A 19,775-nucleotide genomic window follows, 5' to 3' on the forward strand; every position below is an offset into this window, starting at 1 on the left:
AAACCTTTGGAAGTCTGGAGTACAATGGAATTAATGTTCTAAATACACTGGGGTGATGGGGGTCAGAAGTACTGCTGAAAGCATCAGGTTAAGAAATTCCTTTGTGAATTTCTCTTTCATTTTCTACTCTCCTTTTTTTCCACTTTTTTTCTGTTTGTTTGATTCAAACAAAAATCTTAAAGCAGCTGCTTCTGTACTGTCAGAAAATACATGTGAGACCAAAAATGAGAACCAGTAGTGAACAAGGTCAGAGTTTCAAGCTGACTATAATAAAAGTCCCCTGCTATTGCAGAAACAGCCCTATTGACTTTGGTGAAGATTTTCCCCAACTGTTTACAAAATGTTTCTTTTCTTGCTTCTATTCTACTTTGATGTTTTCTGAAATAGTGTGCATAATATCTCATTTTAAGTAAATCTGTTTGCTAATCCTTGGAAAATGAAAAGAAATGAATAAATGGAACATCATTTGAATGTCTTTGGCATTTTAAGTTATATTAAATTAGTTGAGGTCATTATCAAGGTAAAACCTTTGGTATGAGAGGTAGAATTTCCTTAATATACTGTTTTTGCCAATTGTAGTCTGAGAGAATACTTAAACCTTACTTCAATTATATGTTATTCACCACTTACTTATGCTTGGAAATCACACGAAAGAAAAATCGAAGTGATAGGTAACTATATCGTCATCTGCTTTCCTTAGTGGCTAAAAATTCAACATTTTGAAAACGCAAAATACATGTAAATATCTGCAATCCACTCAAAACTGTGATTAGCTCCATGTGTGGATATGATGTCAAGTCTCTTCTGGGTTGTTTTATTTCTAATATTATATAAACATCTCATTTCTTAATTAGGTTAGTTTGCTCACTGTGTTCATAAAGTGATTAGAAACTGTATAATTGCAAATATAAGTATCTCAGGTAGCCGTCTGAGTAAGCTGTGAATCCAAAGGACTATTTGCCCTTTCACTTTGTCATTTCTTTATGAAGGGGTGAAATGCCAACTGAAACTACATGAAGCAGGTTCAACGTCAATATTCCTTCTGTAGCCCCATATACTATCAGGCCATGAGAGGCAAGCCCTTGCAAGCTCCCAGCATCTTGTCCTCATACACGTGTGCAGCAAAGATAAAGAGGGAATAGGGTAACTATAGCTGCTGGCAAGTTTCAGCTACTAAATGTAAGTTGTGTTTGTGGTTCATAGCTTTGGGATGAATGTGAGAAAACATGATTTTCAGAAAAACTAGTTAAAAACACTTTTGTTTACTTTATATGAAAATTACTTTTAAAAAAAATGTCCTCATGGATTGCTATGCTTTGTGTGGTACCTAGTAAGGGTAATCTGCCTTTTTTGTAGGCCATGAAATACAGCCAAACTTGTACTAAGCCAAACTTATAGCCAAATATAGCCAATCAGCACACATATTTCATTTTAATCATGCGGAGAGCATCAAATGCACAGAACACTGGGTGAAAAAGTCTCAAATTGTTTTCTTTATAGTGATCTGAAATCCAGATCATAGAATTGTTTAGGTTGGAAAAGACCTTCAAGATCATTAAGTCCAACTGTCAACCTGACCTACCAAATGCCATCACTAAACCATGTCCACATGTCATTTAAATACCTCCAGAGATGGGGGCTCCACCACTTCCTTGAGCAACCCACTCTAGTGCTTGATCACCCTCTGTGAAGAAATTCTTCCTAATGTCTACTTTAAACTTCCCCTGGTGCAATTTTAGACCAGTACAATTTGGCCAGGAGTGTTCTCCCATGCTCTGGTGAAAATTCACACTTCTCCTTTCCACACATCCTATATAAAGTTCTCATTTAGGCATTAGGGATCATAAGTCTAAAGACCATCCCTGCCACTAAGCTAGCAACTTTATTTATTTTTACTTTGTAATGCCTATTGCATAATATGCCACAGAATAAATCAGAAAATTCCCTTGGCTAATTTTGTGTCAGTGGAAATAAACATGGAAATCCCATAATAGTTGCTATATATATTTTTCACATATGCTGGAGGAGTGAAAGAAACTAATTTGAGATGCTGTGAACTCGAGAAAGAAGGCTCAGCAACAGTATTTAAAGAGGCTTTTAATTCATATTTCAGTTTGTAATAGTATGCTGAATGTTTGTTTTTTTTTCCTGTTATATAGAAAAAGTGGTGCAAAGACAACCTCTAATTTCTACAATTTTTAATTTAAAAAACTTTGAAATTCAGGAAGTAGAATTTCCTGTCCTTGTTTTCCTTGCCCTAATCTCCTGCTCCAAGTGAATAGTCTTGTTACATGTATGTAGAAGTCTTCTTTAGTAATTTTTGCAGTAAGTGGTGAGTAAGTGGTTACTTATATTTATACATGTGCCTACAGTACGTTTCAGGTTCTTTGCTGGAAATAAGCCTCCTATCGTGATATATTTCTCCTAAATCCATTTCTCCAGAGTCTTACTGTTATGATTTACCTGCAAAAGCTCTAGTGCTCAAATCAATGGGAACTACTGTGTATGCATACAAAAACTAGATCGTTTTAAACTGGGCTTTACCAAAACTGAGGCGCTTACTGGAAAGGCCAACAACTTTTCAGCCTCATAACAATAGAGAATATTTGCATTTCAGTAAGCTACCTGACCATTAACGTTATTTATTTCTAATAGTGAATCATGTATATGAAAATGAGAGCCAGAGGTTGGGCCAGGTACTATTTTATTAACATGCATCATGGAAAGACAAGAAAATGTCATACATCAAAGTAAGAGGCTTTTATTGGATTCTGCTGGGTCATCAAAGATCTTGCAGTTTCCGTTACAACACTGTCTTAAGACCTTACGTGTTCCAAGCTGTGCTGGGACACTTGGAGCCAGCAGGGTGCTTGATGCTACATGACTGGACTACTGCAGCTACCTAAGATCCTCCAGAAATGTTTTTCTGTTTTGGAAGTGCTAACGTTTTCATCCTATCAAAACATAATAAATCAGTATGCAGACTACTGCAGTATTATGCTCATCACTCTGCTACTCGTTTATTCTGAAACTATGGGCGATGAAAATAGTTTAGAAAAAGTAGAATAATAGTTTTTACTGAGGGGTACCACAGACAGGATTAATTTTCATGGAGTTCTCTTTCATAGCAACCTAAAAAAATCACCACCAATAACCAAAGCTGCAAGAAAAAACAGTGAGAATTGTAATAAGAATAAGCTTAGCCTCAATCACGTAAACCTCTATGCCTCAGCTGTGACTCCTGTCCAGGACTGTGAGTACATGCTGCAGTAGCTTGCTGACATTGACCTCTCTGCCACAGGTTGTATAGGTGTGTTATAAATGAAGATACAACTCAATCTGAATTTAGTAATATTTACAAAAGGCAAGTAAACTGCGCTGGGTGCGCGGGGAGTCTATGCTCTACCAACACGGACACACAACCGTCGAGCTTTCTAAATATATAGAACATTGCTTTTACATATTCATAAGAAACCCGAGGACACCTATACATATGTACAATCAGAAAAGGTATCAATTGAAACAAACATGGGAAAGTTTTCCGAATTCTGTCAAGTGTTTAAGAAACAATCCTTTAAGTCTATTACTATTAAATGTCCATGACTGGGGGAGCATAGTTGGAGTTGGTAATCCCGGTTGAAGTGCTCCCATATCTTCCATGACTTCATTAATTTTTCTCAGATCATGTAACAGTCTCCATTTTCCATTCCTTTTCTTGATTACAAACACCAGAGAATTCCAGGGCTAGTCGTGGGAACAATATGTCTCGCTTTAAGTTGTGAAGCAACTCGGCCTTCGGGCCTTATGCATCCTATTCCTCCTGCATCGAAGGGAAACAGAGCCGGCTCCTTTTCAGGGCCTATAGGGCCTGGATCAAAAGGAACGCCCAGGTCACCAGGGGGCGTAGCAGCAAAGGCCTGCGATGGCGGTAGCGGCGCGGGGGGTCGATTGTGTAGCAGAACGATCGGTGGACGAGTCCGCAGCTCCCTCACTATCTGGCAAACCACACGTTTCTGATTGTGGCCGCAGATGGCTCTTTAAGGCCTCTGAGATTGCTCGCCAGGTGCCGAGCAATCCCACCGCAACCTTGTCGTTTTTAGTAGCAGAGTCCCACACCTTGACCTCAATTTGGTCCCATGTTTCAGGATCATAAACTGTCTGATTGGTAATAAGCTGTAAGGTTACCAGGACAGTCTTTGTTTCTAAGGACGTATTATTCCCCATAGCACGCAACTGCTTACCTTCAGCCAGCGAGGGGCAGTTGTGTGCGCGGGGCCACTTCTCTCAGCTTGAGCTTCTTTCCAGCTCCGGTGCGCCTATTTCCAGCGACTTTCTATACGAGCTTCTTAGAGCGGTTTGCTGAGTTTGGCCGAACCCATCTTCATTAGGCGATCAATGTCCCTGTTCCTGTCCTGGTCCCTGTTCTGTTAGCCTGTCCCTGTTCCTGTTCATGTCCCTATTCCTGTTTTCTTCAGGTCCCTGTTCGAGTGCCATTTGTGGCGCAACGACCACGCGGACACCAGGGTTCTTTTAGGATCAGTAACTGCTATTACTTTATTGATGACAGAACTTCATCATATCGTGTTGCATCCCATATTGAGGACAGGCTCCCTTCTTATACCATTCGCCCCACAGCAGTCCTTTTCCACTAATTCTTCATTGGTCAAACAACTTTGCCCGGCACTTGCCGGGCCACTTGCCGAGGCGACCGGCTCCGGGGCAGACGCGTGCTGCAGCGGAGCGCGGGATCGGGACAGGCAGGGCTATTTTTCGGGCATCGAGCCTACGTGAGGGAGCCGCCAGGCACCGGCAGCCCTCGTGAGGGAGGCTGACGAGGCGTAGGCGGAGCCAGCAGCGTCAGCGACAGCGTCAGCGGCGGGCCTTTTAAATCGGGCACCACCGTCATTTCAGACACCACTTGCCGAGGCGACCGGCTCCGGGGCAGACGCGTGCTGCAGCGGAGCGCGGGATCGGGACAAGCAGGGCTATTTTTCGGGCATCGAGCCTACGTGAGGGAGCCGCCAGGCACCGGCAGCCCTCGTGAGGGAGGCTGACGAGGCGTAGGCGGAGCCAGCAGCGTCAGCGACAGCGTCAGCGGCGGGCCTTTTAAATCGGGCACCACCGTCATTTCAGACACCACTTGCCGAGGCGACCGGCTCCGGGGCAGACGCGTGCTGCAGCGGAGCGCGGGATCGGGACAAGCAGGGCTATTTTTCGGGCATCGAGCCTACGTGAGGGAGCCGCCAGGCACCGGCAGCCCTCGTGAGGGAGGCTGACGAGGCGTAGGCGGAGCCAGCAGCGTCAGCGACAGCGTCAGCGGCGGGCCTTTTAAATCGGGCACCACCGTCATTTCAGACACCACTTGCCGAGGCGACCGGCTCCGGGGCAGACGCGTGCTGCAGCGGAGCGCGGGATCGGGACAGGCAGGGCTATTTTTCGGGCATCGAGCCTACGTGAGGGAGCCGCCAGGCACCGGCAGCCCTCGTGAGGGAGGCTGACGAGGCGTAGGCGGAGCCAGCAGCGTCAGCGACAGCGTCAGCGGCGGGCCTTTTAAATCGGGCACCACCGTCATTTCAGACACCACTTGCCGAGGCGACCGGCTCCGGGGCAGACGCGTGCTGCAGCGGAGCGCGGGATCGGGACAGGCAGGGCTATTTTTCGGGCATCGAGCCTACGTGAGGGAGCCGCCAGGCACCGGCAGCCCTCGTGAGGGAGGCTGACGAGGCGTAGGCGGAGCCAGCAGCGTCAGCGACAGCTCCTCCCCCCGGCCGTTCAAAGGCAGCCCTTAGGGAGCGCGAGCGACCAGGAGCGCGGCGAACAGGGCCGGCAAACAGGGAGTGACGCGGGGGGAGTGACGCGGCAGTTAGCGCAGGCAGGGCGGGCAGGAAGGGCGGAGCGCTCACACCCGCCCATAGGGACACCTCGTCTAACGGCACTCTCCCGTCAGCTGGGCTGCAATGGTCTCCACCAGGCACGGTGCTTTCTCTAGGAAGTCAGTACACACCCAGACCGACTGCCCGTCCAAACATGCGACGGTTCAGGTCTCCGGGTGCGGGGAGTGTCTGAGCCTCTTGCTGCCATCGGCGGGAGGCAGAGGGACTGCTTGCGTCAGGTGCGAGCAGGTGGACGACCTGGTCCGCATGGTGGCGGAACTCAAGGAGGAGGTGCAGAGGTTGAGGGATATCAGGGAGTGCGAGCGGGAGATAGACTGGTGGAGTGACTCCCTGCAGGACCGGAGGGAGAGGGACCGGGGTGAGACGCCCCAAAGGGGGGTGGACCCCCTGCCCTGTTGCCATCGGGCAGAGGGAGGGGACCTGCGAGTTGAGGAGGAATGGAGACGGGTCCCCTCTCGACCTCGCAGGAGATGCCCTCCCCTTCCGGCGCTGCCTTCCCAGGTGCCCTTGAACAATAGGTTTGAGGCCCTGGAGCTTGAGATACCGGTGGGTGAGGACGAGGTAGGAAGCCTGCCCAGGAGGATGCCTGAGGTGAGGAAGTTGACTCCGTGCCTCAGGACTGCCTCCACCAAGAAAGAAAGAAGGGTGATTGTTGTGGGCGACTCCCTACTCAGGGGAACGGAGGGCCCTATTTGTCGGCCTGACCCCACGCATAGGGAAGTCTGCTGCCTCCCTGGGGCCAGGGTCAGAGACGTTACCAGGAAGCTTCCAAACCTGGTTCGCCCCTCTGACTATTACCCGCTTTTGATAGTCCAGGCTGGCAGTGATGATCTTGAAAAGAGAAGCCTCAAGGCTATCAAACAGGACTATAGGGGGCTGGGACGATTGGTGGAGGGAGCGGGAGTGCAGGTGGTGTTTTCGTCTATCCCTACGGGGGGAGGGAGAGGCACGGAGAGGACATGGAAAGCTCACGTGGTTAATAGGTGGCTCAGAGACTGGTGCCGGCACAGAAATTTTGGGTTTTTTCACCATGGGGAGCTTTACTCGGCACCCGGCCTGATGGCCTCAGATGGGTCCCTATCTCCAAGAGGAAAACGGATCCTAGGCCAGGAGCTGGCGGGGCTCATAGAGAGAGCTTTAAACTAGGCGAGAAGGGGGACGGGGCTCAAACAAGGCTTGTTGGAGCCGTGCTGGGGGAAACAATGGCTAGGCTGGGGAAGAAGGCGATGGCCCAGCTGAAGTGTATCTACACTAATGCACGCAGCATGGGTAACAAACAGGAGGAGCTGGAAGCCATCGTCCAGCAGGAAGGCTACGACTTGGTTGCCATCACGGAGACGTGGTGGGACCGCTCCCATGACTGGAGTGCTGCAATGCCTGGCTATCGGCTCTTCAGGAGGGACAGGCAGCACAGAGGGGGTGGTGGCGTGGCTCTCTACATTAGAGAATCTTTTGATGTTGTGGAACTCCAGGCTGGGAATGATAAGGTTGAATCCCTGTGGGTTAGGATCCGTGGGAAGGCCGGCAAGGCTAGCGTCCTGGTCGGGGTCTGTTATAGACCGCCGAACCAGGATGAGGAGACGGATGAGGAGTTTTATAGGCAACTGACAGAAGTTGCAAAATCGTCGGCGCTTGTCCTCGTGGGGGACTTCAACTTCCCGGATATATCCTGGAAACACAACACGGCATGGAGAAAGCAGTCTAGGAGGTTTCTGGAGAGCGTGGGAGATAGCTTCCTGACGCAGCTGGTCAGTGAACCCACCAGGGGTGGTGCCCCGCTAGACCTTCTCTTCACAAACAGAGAAGGACTGGTGGGAGATGTGGTGGTCGGAAACTGTCTTGGACAGAGTGACCATGAAATGGTAAAGTTCTCTATTCTTGGCGAGGCCAGGAAGGGGACCAGTAAAACTGCTGTATTGGACTTCCGGAGGGCTGACTTTGAGCTGCTCAGGACGCTGGTTGGCCGGGTCCCTTGGGAGGCGGTTCTGAAGGGCAGAGGAGTCCAGGAAGGCTGGGCGCTCCTCAAGAAGGAAATCTTAACGGCACAGGAGCGGTCTGTCCCCACGTGCCCAAAGACGAGCCGGCGTGGAAGAAGACCGGCCTGGCTCAACAGAGAGTTGCGGCTTGTGCTTAGCAGAAAAAAGAGGGTTTATAATCTTTGGAAAAAAGGGCGGGCCGCTGAGGAGGACTACAAGGATGTAGCGAGGCTGTGCAGGGAGAAAATTAGAAAGGCCAAAGCTCATCTGGAGCTCAACCTGGCTACTGCCGTTAAAGACAACAAAAAATCCTTTTACAAATATATCAATGCGAAACGGAGGACTAAGGAGAATCTCCATCCTTTACTGGATGCGAGGGGAAACCTAGTTACTAAGGATGAGGAAAAGGCTGAGGTGCTTAATGCCGCCTTTGCCTCAGTCTTTAGCGGCAATACCGGTTGTTCTCTGGATACCCAGTGCCCTGAGCTGGCGGAAGGGGATGGGGAGCAGGATGTGGCCTTTGCTATTCATGAGGAAATGGTTGGCGACCTGCTAAGGAGCTTGGATGTGCGCAAGTCGATGGGGCCGGATGGGATGCACCCGAGGGTACTGAAAGAACTGGCGGAGGAGCTGGCCGAGCCGCTTTCCATCATTTATCGGCAGTCCTGGCTATCGGGGGAGGTCCCAGTTGACTGGCGGCTAGCCAATGTGACGCCCATCTATAAGAAGGGCCGGAGGGCAGACCCGGGGAACTATAGGCCTGTCAGTTTGACCTCAGTGCCAGGAAAGCTCATGGAGCAGATTATCTTGAGGGTCATCACGCGGCACTTGCAGGGCGAGCAGGCGATCAGGCCCAGTCAGCATGGGTTTATGAAAGGCAGGTCCTGCTTGACGAACCTGATCTCCTTCTATGACAAAGTGACGCGCTTGGTGGATGAGGGAAGGGCTGTGGATGTGGTTTACCTTGACCTCAGTAAGGCTTTTGACACCGTTCCCCACAACATTCTCCTCAAGAAACTGGCTGCTCGTGGCTTGGACTGGCGTACGCTTCGCTGGGTTAGAAACTGGCTGGATAGCCGGGCCCAGAGAGTTGTGGTGAATGGAGTCAAATCTGGTTGGAGGCTGGTCACAAGTGGTGTCCCCCAGGGCTCGGTACTGGGGCCGGTCCTCTTTAATATCTTTATCGATGATCTGGATGAGGGCGTCCAGTGCACCCTCAGTAAGTTTGCAGATGACACCAAGCTAAGTGCGTGTGTCGATCTGCTCGAGGGCAGGAAGGCTCTGCAGGAGGATCTGGATAGGCTGGAGCGATGGGCTGAGGTCAACTGTATGAAGTTCAACAAGGCCAAGTGCCGGGTCCTGCACCTGGGGCGCAACAACCCCAAGCAGAACTACAGGCTGGGAGATGAGTGGCTGGAAAGCTGCCTGGCCGAGAAGGACCTGGGAGTATTGGTTGATAGTCGGCTGAATATGAGCCAGCAGTGTGCTCAGGTGGCCAAGAAGGCCAACAGCATCCTGGCCTGTATAAGAAGCAGTGTGGCCAGCAGGTCTAGGGAGGTGATTGTCCCCCTGTACTCGGCTCTGGTGAGGCCGCACCTCGAGTACTGTGTTCAGTTTTGGGCCCCTCGCTACAGGAAGGACATGGACGTGCTCGAGCGAGTCCAGAGAAGGGCGACCAAGCTGGTGAGGGGTCTGGAGAACAAGTCTTACGAGGAGCGGCTGAGGGAGCTGGGCTTGTTCAGCCTGGAAAAAAGGAGGCTCAGGGGCGACCTTATCGCTCTCTACAGTTACCTTAAAGGAAGCTGTAGTGAGGTGGGGGTTGGTCTGTTCTCCCACGTGCCTGGTGACAGGACGAGGGGGAATGGGCGAAAGTTGCGACAGGGGAGTTTTAGGTTGGATGTTAGGAAGTACTTCTTTACCGAAAGGGTTATTAAGCATTGGAACGGGCTGCCCAGGGAGGTGGTGGAGTCGCCATCCCTGGAGGTCTTTAAAAGACGTCTAGATGTACAGCTTAGTGATATGGTTTAGTGGAGTACTTAGTGTTAGGTCGGAGGTTGGACTCGATGATCTTGAGGTCTCTTCCAACCTAGAAATCTGTGTCTGTGTCTGTGTCTGTGGCAACCAGCAAACCCCCAGTAACTTCCATGCCTTAACGGCTGGAGAACAAGCAACCCGAGACGGCATGGCGTCTCCTGAATCACCCTTCTTTGTTCCGTCTAAACTCTTTACATTCCTGATGGCCTCATCGTTGAGAGTCTGATGTTATCACCAACCATGGGGCTTGTCGACCCCCATGGCCACACTACCACATCTCCCCCTTCTTTATTAACATCAACAATCTTCTTGACACGAATTACTCCATATATCACAGGTGTTGGTGTTCAAGCTATCTGTTTAAAATGTGTGCAAAAGTTGGGATAGGGCACACAACTGACTTTCTGCGTGTTAATGAAGTAGTAACTGTCAGCTGAGGCGCGGTCGTATTAAAAGAAGTTCAAGTATGGAAGAATTTTTGAACTTTTACTCATAGTCTCATACCTGAAGATCTAATGGACAAGATAAATAAATAATTAAAAAAATATATCAAAAATGGTTTTTATGTTCATCTTTATAGTCCTTGGAAATCTATGTTCTGCCAATTTTAACCAATTCAAGGATAGATGTAATGTTTGTATGTTTTACTTTCTCTGTATTTTTTATTATATGTTTAGAAAGAGAAAAGAAGTATATAATATAGCTCCAGAGTATGACACACTAAAATACTTGGTTTCTTCCACAAAAAGGTAGATTCAGCATTTAACTTGCTCTTGTATGTAGATATGAATCAAATATCCTTCCTGAGATTGTGAAACCTATAAACCTATAAATATGAGTGCTGGAGTGTTTCTGCTTATTTTAGCAGTAAACTGTTGACAATGATTTTACACTTCCCTTGTACATTTTGAGGAATTATGTGGAAAAAAAATACTCATGCTGTAATGATGACTAAGAATGGGAAATGATTGATTTCCATATTTATAAATACAAACTTTATTGAGCAGGCATACAGTGTTGAAGTCTAAGTTACAGATTCAGAATTTTTTTTTCTTTCTTTCTTTAAATGAACTAATTAGCAACATGAACTAACTAGCAACATGTATGATAGATTTTTAATGATGAAAGATGTAGAAATGTATCTTAATGTATTTAGTAAATAAATGAAAATTTAGAAAATGGTCTATCTTGGTTACATTTTGGTAGTTCTGCATTTTGTTCTGTAAACAGAGACCATGTAAGAAATACACTTTCTTAGGACTGTGGTACTTCCCACCCAACAGGAGGATGAGGAAATGAATTATCAAGCTACTTGCAATCAGAGACAAATGTGTTTTGTAATGGAATCTGGAGAAGCGCTCCAAACAGTTTCTTTCTTTACATTGCTAATTTGTGTTGATAGGTAATAGGAGGTCCAAACAATGTACACTTTGAATTTTAAAATGGTTTATAGGCCACTTATAAAAAAGTGTACCTTCAGGGACTTAGAAGTAAATTTGTTCACCTGCTTTTCTTACTAAATGGTCTGCAGAATATTGCTGTAATTATCTCTATCAGAAAAGAATACGGGGAAAAGCCTAAAAAGATGCACTGAAACGTGCTTGTTTAAAAAAAAAAAAATGTTTTCCTGTTTTTGGATTTTTGTATTTGGAATTCAGGGGAGAGCAAAGACTTTCTTATCTTTCCATCTGGCCAGAATGTGATGAAGCATTTTGTTTCATGCTTGAAATTTTTTATAAATACGTGTATGTGCTGGGTATTTTGCAGGAGCTTCAGGATGGCATTGGGCGACAGCAAGCTGTTGTCAAAACATTGAATGTAACTGGTGAAGAAATTATTGAGCAGTCATCAACAGCAGATGCTAACGTGCTGAAGGAACAACTGGGAAGTTTGAATACCCGGTGGCAGGAGATCTGCAAACAGCTGGTAGAGAAAAAAAAGAGGTAGGTTAAAAGAGAGCAAAAATATTGTGAAACTGTTTTGGCTATATTAGATTTGCTTCTGACTTTAAGAGAGAGTTCTTTTTAACTTTTATGTTTAGTGTTTTTGTATTCATAAGAAATTGTTATTAATTGCATTTCACATCTTTGGTTGTTTAATTCTTCTTTTCTACTCATTGCTATCAGTGGCCACCACTCCCTTCCATACTCCACATTTTTGTAATTTCAATCCTAATGCTGAACAACAATAAACAAGCATACATTATTTCTTGATTAAAAGTAGGGCAGATTGGAGCTTTATTTCCACAATTTACAGTTGATTTAGCATCTCTCTATTTGATAGTATGTCATTAAAAAATATCTCTGTAATACTAATAATACCTTAGCTAATTGATACAGCTAATCCTCCTATAATTCACTTCTCATCTTCAATGCCATTAATATCTGCATTTCATTCAGGTTGAATAAAAAGAATGGATTGGTTAATTTAATGTTATTTATAGTTGCTTCTAGATCAATTTGGTTTTCTCTTGCAGTCAGAAGAACCTGGAGCATTTGAGTTACAGATACTAACTAGAATGGTTTGGTTTGTTTAAAAAGAGAATTTTCAATTTAAAAAATATATATTTTTATTGCTGTTCATATTAGGTTTTATAAAACCGTGTTTTCTTAACCCATATGCCAGGCCTAAATAGACATTTTGCTTTAAAATACAATCATTAGCAAAGCTTTCTTCAAACTTTTTTTTTTTTTTTAAGCATATTCCTTATTGAGTGCTAGAGATTTGCTAGGAGGATGAGTAGCGTGCAATAGTTTTGTTATTTCTGGTGCTATTTTTTTGTGGTTTACAGCTGTGGGGGGCAAAAGCTGTGAAAATGCTCGGGATGGGTAGTGTCCTGAAAGGTTATTGTTGAGTTTAATTATGATTAAATTTTCACTTGGAACTCATTAAAAGCAGGAGGTGCAACGGGTAAGCTACAGCTGTCAGAAGCTGTTGTGGCACTTTAAATGTTTCTTTCTGCTGTATCTCCAGGTGTTGATGGTAATTACACAAGGGAGTCCTTTGCCTTTATTTATTGCCCTAAAAGCTGTTCTTTTGTACAATTGAAACCCATCTGTGTTTCCAATCCCTATCTTGTTAAGTAAGTGCTAACACTTACAGAACAATAACACATCATTTTAATAGCCCCGTAAGCTGCTGTGGTAACACTGAAGAGAAAGATTGGTGGTTGAGCTTTGAGAATATAAAATCTGTCCTTAGTTCTAGTAAACATAGCTTTTGTGTTCTACCTCATTTATCAACAGAAACACGTATTTCAATGCTGTTTTGGCTCGAGGCTGTGTTATTTTGGGAATAACACACTCTGGAATTTTGGGGCAAATTTTATAGTTTAAGGAAGCCTAGGATCTGTTACGTGGGAATAATCCAGTTATGTTTCCTCAATGAGATATCTTAAATAAGCATCTATTTACCCACACCCATTCCTCCTTTTGGTCTGTTTGGTTTGCTGACTGTTTTGTGATTGGTTTGTTTTCCTCTGGAAAGACACTTTGTGTAATATTGAGTATTGTGGCTGCACAAACCTAGGTTAGTGTATAGATTTCCATATAGTGAATACATACGGTGTTGTGCTAAACTGATATAAAAGCCTCTGATGTACTGTGGTGAGACCTGTGTGCATCAGAATGGAGGATTTTACACTTGTGTTCAGTGCCTGGTCTTCCTGGCTGTGACAGAGCTGCCGGACCTGCTCCCAGATCTTAGAAGCAAATCCTACTCTCAGTCTAGTTGCTGCCTCAGACAAGATCCTAGTGTGTTTTTTTTTCTTTTTCTTTCCCTCCTCTTTTCACTCCCATGGTCTGGATTTTCAAAAGAATCAAACGTAGGTGACAGAAATATCTGGTGTGCTCTATCTAGGTCTCATCCCAGGCAGGAAAAGACAAGCACATCTTCTGCACAGTTTTCATGTTGCATTGTTGGCATGAGATTTGCATCTCTTTTGTGCTTTGATATCTTTCAGTTGTTTCGTATTTGTTCTGATTTGGTTTGGGGTATATTCAGGTTCTTTCTTTTTAGGATCTGAATCCCGTTTCACCCAAAGCATCTGCTTTGTTCTCAATGAAAAAATTAGGGCAAACAAGAAAGGCTGAAGTGGCCTCTACTTGCTACTTTTGTGTGCCATCACTTCTTATTCACTCAGACTTGCTTACCACCACTTATGTGTGTCTTAGTATAGGTTTATACAGGAATCGTTCTTATGAGACTACTGTTGGGTACATACAGTTGTGAAAAGCAATCTGCGCAGCCAATAACACATCCTCAGGAGAGGATCTCAGTGAAGTAGTATTTTTATTTATGATTGCAATGGCGGGCATCCTGCAAGCAGAAGCTCAAAGCAAAAGTATATCATAACTTTATATTCCCTATTACCTGACGCTTAATTCTTCATTGATTTCCTCAGTGGTGTGAGAAACACTCCGTACCCAATAACTTAGGCTCAGGCGAGGATCTCAGTGAAGTAGTAATTTATTTGCGATTGCAATGGCAGGCGTCCCACAAGCAGGAGTGCGCCTACTAGTCACACAGTACGGTTTATATACTTTATTTCTTGATGACCGGGACCCTCCGCTGTTTCCCCATTGACTGGGTAATCCAGGTTCACAACCTATCCGATGTTTCACAGGCAATACATGGCCTTCAGTTGCTGGACTGTTAAATTTCAAATTTCTTTTGACTTTTTTACTGTTTGAAGTGGTAATGTTTCCTCACTTATCTGACTTGACTTGACACCGTGATTTTCACCTAATTGTTCTAAGGAGTCTGGTCGTCTGCATTTTACAAGGTCGTCTGCTAAATTTTCTTATCACTGCAAACATATCTCAATACCACATTCCTTACCTTTAAACAACGTAACTCTGCAAAAACATTTTTATTCCCACAGTGGCTCAGTACTACAGGTTCACACACTACTCAATGCTTATTACTATACCATATATGTACAATTTTATTTGACCAACCTTTAATTTCTCCTTATTTTGGGACAGTGGGATCTTCCACTGTCCCCTTATCCACTTAACAGTTATCCACTGTTATGCCTGCACAATCACTTTTTCCACTGCAAAAACACAGCTTTGATTCTCCCACAGTTGAACTGGCTTGACTGCCACTAGCAATTGCAGTAAAGTGGTGCTCAGCTAAGTCATGTCAAGAAGCATGTGCTTTGTCTAATTCTGAGTTATCATAGGTAGACTTTGAACAGGAGACATGCTTAATATCCAAAAACTAACTTTGATATCTCTTTGGCATCTTTAAGTATGCATACCTTACTGTTACATAGCTTGCTGTATATAATTTTCATTGTTGTCCAAGGAGTTACTACTGGTAGTCCAAAAGACATAGCAGTCATGGCATTGTCTATTGTATGTTTGTATTAAGTGACTGTTGAATGGCAAATTTAAGTTGTTCAGTATAGTGTAAATTAGAAAAGATCTCTGTGAGTTAATTTTTTTTTTTCCAGAGGAGTTTTAATATATTATTTTTTGAACTTTAAAGTCTGTATATGTTTGATCATTTTATATTTCTTTATAGTTCCTAAAATTTAAATGTTCAAGGTTAGAAGATTTTTGTGATAATGAGGGGGATTCTAAGATTTTTAAATCAATTTTGAGAATGAGGGAATTAAACCATTTTGTAAAACCATAACGGAATAAGGTGATATTGAAGAGATAGTAAACTGGATAGAATACATTTTCATTCAATAATTTCAAAGAAAAATAAAATTGTTATTAACATTTAGAATCCTCTACAAATCAGAAAAGAAAATTTTATAACTTTTTAATAGATTTTGTTTTATTTTTTTACAGTCAATTGTTCTTTGAAAACTTATTCTCAATTGCTTAAACAAAAAAGTAGGGGTCAATTAATAAGTTTCATTCTATTAAATCTCAATTTCTATTAAATCCCTATTAAATTAGATCTCAAGATATAAAGGAAATGTAAAGAAACTAGTAAGTGCGTGAGTTACAGTAACGAAATCTTACAGTGATTTCTAATTCAAGTGTGTGTTGTTGCTAATCATTATTAAATGGCAAAGAAATTTTGTGATTGCTTACCAAGACTTTGTTTTTATGATTTTGACAAATGTGCACAAATTACAAATGGGGCATAAATAGTGTATTTCAAACATTTCTCAGGCCAAGTTAAAAAATACTCAGTTGTTAGACAAGAAGAGAAAAAAAAAGTTAAAGAAGGAAGTAAGAAATCACCATAGATATTTTTGTAAGGCTCAAGAATGTGAGAATTTAGTTGCAGACAGGTGTGTATGGTGACATTTCCAAGTGTGCCAGTGACATTAAGCTCTTTTACATACTTAAATGCTGAGCTGATAGTAGGAAGCTCCAAAACTGAATGGATGGGCAGCAAGTGGCAGATAATCTCCATCACAGACAAATGTGAGGTAATGAATATTTCAGGGAAATGGTCTATACCGTGCTTAGATGATGCTGAGCTTGCAACTAGCAGTTATAACTCAAGAAAGTGATCTTGCCATCAACACTGATGGTGTTTGTAGGCTCAAAATGGAGAGGCAGCCAAAAAAGGCTACAAAATTGTGGGTATCATCAGTGAGGGTATTGAGAACAAAACAGTGTTGTTTTGCTGCCATGAAATGTTGTGGCATGCTCACTTTCAGTACTATGTGCAGGTCTGCTCTCTCCACGTCATGAAGGGCATGATAGACTTACAGAAGAGATAGGCAACTGAAATGAGCCAGGGTTTGGAGTGGATGCTTTGTGAGCAGAGACTAAGAAGCTGGGGATCTTCAGTCTGGAGAGAAGTCTCAGGAGGGATATGACCTAGGTTTACAAAATTGAAATAGTGGGTAAACTGAATGTGGAACAACACGTTGGGGAATTCACTTAATTCCCTGTTGTGGTTTAGCCCGGCTGGCAGCCAAACACCACACAGCCGTTCGCTCACCCTCCCCCCTCCCTCTCCGGGATGGGGGAGAGAAACAGGAAAGTGAAGTCTGTGAGTTGAGATAAAGACAGTTTATTAAGACAGGGAAAATAATAATAATAATAATAATAATAGTATTAATAGTAATAATGTGTACGAAATAAGTGATGCACAATGCAATTGCTCACCACCTGTTGACCGATGCCCAGCCTATCCTCGAGCAGCCGGCCCCCCCCCCGGCTAGCCACCCCTATATATTGTTCAGCATGACGTCAGATGGTATGGAATACCCCTTTGGCCAGTTTGGGTCAGCTGTCCTGGGTCTGTCCCCTCCCAGCTCCTGCTGCATCCCTAGCCTGCTGGCTAGCAGGACAGAGCGAGAAGCCTGAAACCAGGACATTCCCCAATGCCAGGACTAAAGGGTAGTTGATAGAACCATAACAGATAGTAAAACCACTTTAGAAGTTACTTTTTTACATTATGGTTTCTGAATTTCTGAGGTTTGCTTGCCACAGAAGGCTGTGGAGGAAGGTATTATGACTCAGCCCCATAACATCTTTTGTCTAATGACAGTGGAGTCTGATGTTGTATGAGGTGAATAGACAGAAGAAAGTGGACAGTCTTCTGTTCTCCCCTTAATTAGCATCTCTTATTAGCAACGTTGGAGGCAAACTGTCGGGTTAGTTATTCAGACATTCTCAGGCACTTTTTACATTCTGATGTACATGGTCTCTGGGGTTTGAGGAGAATCTACGTACAGATTGTTTTTTTTTTTCTTTTTCTTCCTTTTTTTTTTCTCAAGGATGCTCTGTTAAACTACTAGTCTATTATTATATGAAAACATATTCTATATGAGAAGATATGACTACACTGAAGAACATAATAAATTCAAAATATTTCCTATAACAATCATGAATCTAGTGGCTGTTTGATTTGAAAAGTAAAGACTGATATATGCTATGATTCTGAGAGTTTCAGCATGTTAATTCAGTTTTCATAAATAATTTGGAATAAATATTAAAAAATCTGCTGAATAAAAATGGTAAAATACATCAAAACCACAGAATTCTATAAATAACTGAAGCTGATTGCAGATCACTGGGCACTAATGTTAATCTTGGTGATAGTCTGGCTCATTAAATGAATGTGAATTATTTTGACCATAAAAGGACCACTTAATTAAAAACAGACAAGAAAACAAACCAACTCTCAAATCAATTTGAAGAACGTGTACTGCTTTTCAGTAAAAACAAGCTGCTATTTATTTATTTATTTTTTAATTTTTGTATTATTATTTTTTAAGTTTTAACAGGTCAGATGTTGATCCCAGGCAAAGCACAGACCTAAGGCTGGCTTTGAATCTTCTTTCTTTGGTACTGAAGATCAAGAGATTGTGTTTGAATTATGTTTGTGTAGGATGTTATCTTTCAGTTGCCTTTATCAAACAGTTTCAAAGCTGTAGAAGTTTGAATTCAGTGTTTAATGTTTCTGTATCCTGCAGTCTAATCCATCCAGCTAAGAATTAGATGAGCATGTAATTTTAGCACATCTACTCATTTATCTTACTGCAAACTTCAGAATAGACCAGGCAGTTGAATAAAGTGAAACTTGATTGAAAGCCTGATACACTGATAGTTAGCAAATTGGGAATTTAATTGAGTTTTTGTTAGCACTTTGCTGCAAGCAGCAGCAAAGTTCAAGAGTTCGGAGAAGTTTGAGTTTGTGCTCTGGAACAGTATTAAAGAAAAAGGGAGATTTTTGGAGATGGGGAAGTTGCAATAGCTCCTTGAATAGATGCTACTACTAACCATAGACAAGAGACGGTGAAAAAAAATCTGTTTCTTCCTCTTTGTACTCCAGCAGTCATATTGACAATCAAATCTTGTAAACTGCACCATCAGCAGATTTCTCAGCCTTTTTGTCCCCTGCCATGTAATACCGTAATATGGCATCAGGCCATATTACGCTGTGCATGTTGCATCATGCAGCTGGAACGCGTGAGATTTGGAGGCAGAGCCTTGCCATCACGCACTTTGGGGCTCTCAGGAGCTTAAGTGATGACAAGCCTCAGGGTTATGGCTGCAGTTCAGTGCTCTGCCTTCGCTCCTGCTGCAGGACCATGTGGGCCGGGCAGAACTAGTGAAGTGATCACGTATCAGGATGAGAAGCAACGTCTCACATACGAGCTTGGTGTAGTGAAGGCTCATACATGAGATTTTCGATGGACTTGTGTAACACTGTTGCTGGCTGGTATTTTCCATCTTTGTTCAACAATTTCTTGTGTAATTTTTGAAAACAGGTGCCCAGGAATTAGATTTCTTAGCTGTTTCAGCAGTAATCTGTATTTTGGTTATGTATTCATCACAATCTGATGTTTTTTGTTTGTTTTCAAATTGGGTTGAATGGAAGAGAATTTTTCATTATTTTAGCTGCAATATATTTGCACTTTTAATGAGCTTAAACCTGCAGACTGCCTATTCAGATCTCTGTTCAAGCAAGTTTGAAGTACTTACTTACTGAAAGAGTGACAGAACAAAGGCTATTTACCAGAATACCCTCAAATACTTTTCTGAGTATAAATATACAAGCTTTCTGTTCTAAGTCAACAATAGTTTTTATAAAGTAAGTATACTTTTTAACAGTTTTGATACCTTACATTCATTAAAGTTTTTTTTTTGTTGTTGTTGTTTTTTTTTTTTTTTTTTGCCACAGCACACTAGCTACTGTGGGTAGGTTTCCTTCACCTGAGCACTACGTGTATGGAAGGCTGTGGTTAGTTTTTCACTGCAATTTAAAAGATGGCTTACAGATTAAGAAAGTTTGTGACAGTTAAATCAATAAATATATTTTTTCCTTCCAACATAAAATTAGTTACGTACTGAATTTTCTTTTTTTTTTTTTTGACAATTTAGATTTCTTGCAGTATTTCAATAGAAAAATATCACTAGTATAAATTTACATTCTGTTTACGTGT

The 19,775-nt window shown here is 43.2% G+C and overlaps 1 protein-coding gene across 1 annotated transcript in view; it reads left to right on the forward strand.

The window, feature by feature from the left end:
* The window catches only part of DMD (dystrophin), a 1,075,555-nt gene that overhangs the window by 649,593 nt on the left and 406,187 nt on the right, over window positions 1–19,775 (forward strand). The window contains 1 exon segment of the mRNA XM_035542302.2: window positions 11,672–11,847. Coding sequence (XP_035398195.1) covers window positions 11,672–11,847 — 176 coding nt within the window.

The sequence above is a fragment of the Cygnus atratus genome, chromosome 1 (assembly GCF_013377495.2).
Source record: "Cygnus atratus isolate AKBS03 ecotype Queensland, Australia chromosome 1, CAtr_DNAZoo_HiC_assembly, whole genome shotgun sequence".
Classification (NCBI taxonomy): domain Eukaryota; kingdom Metazoa; phylum Chordata; class Aves; order Anseriformes; family Anatidae; genus Cygnus; species Cygnus atratus.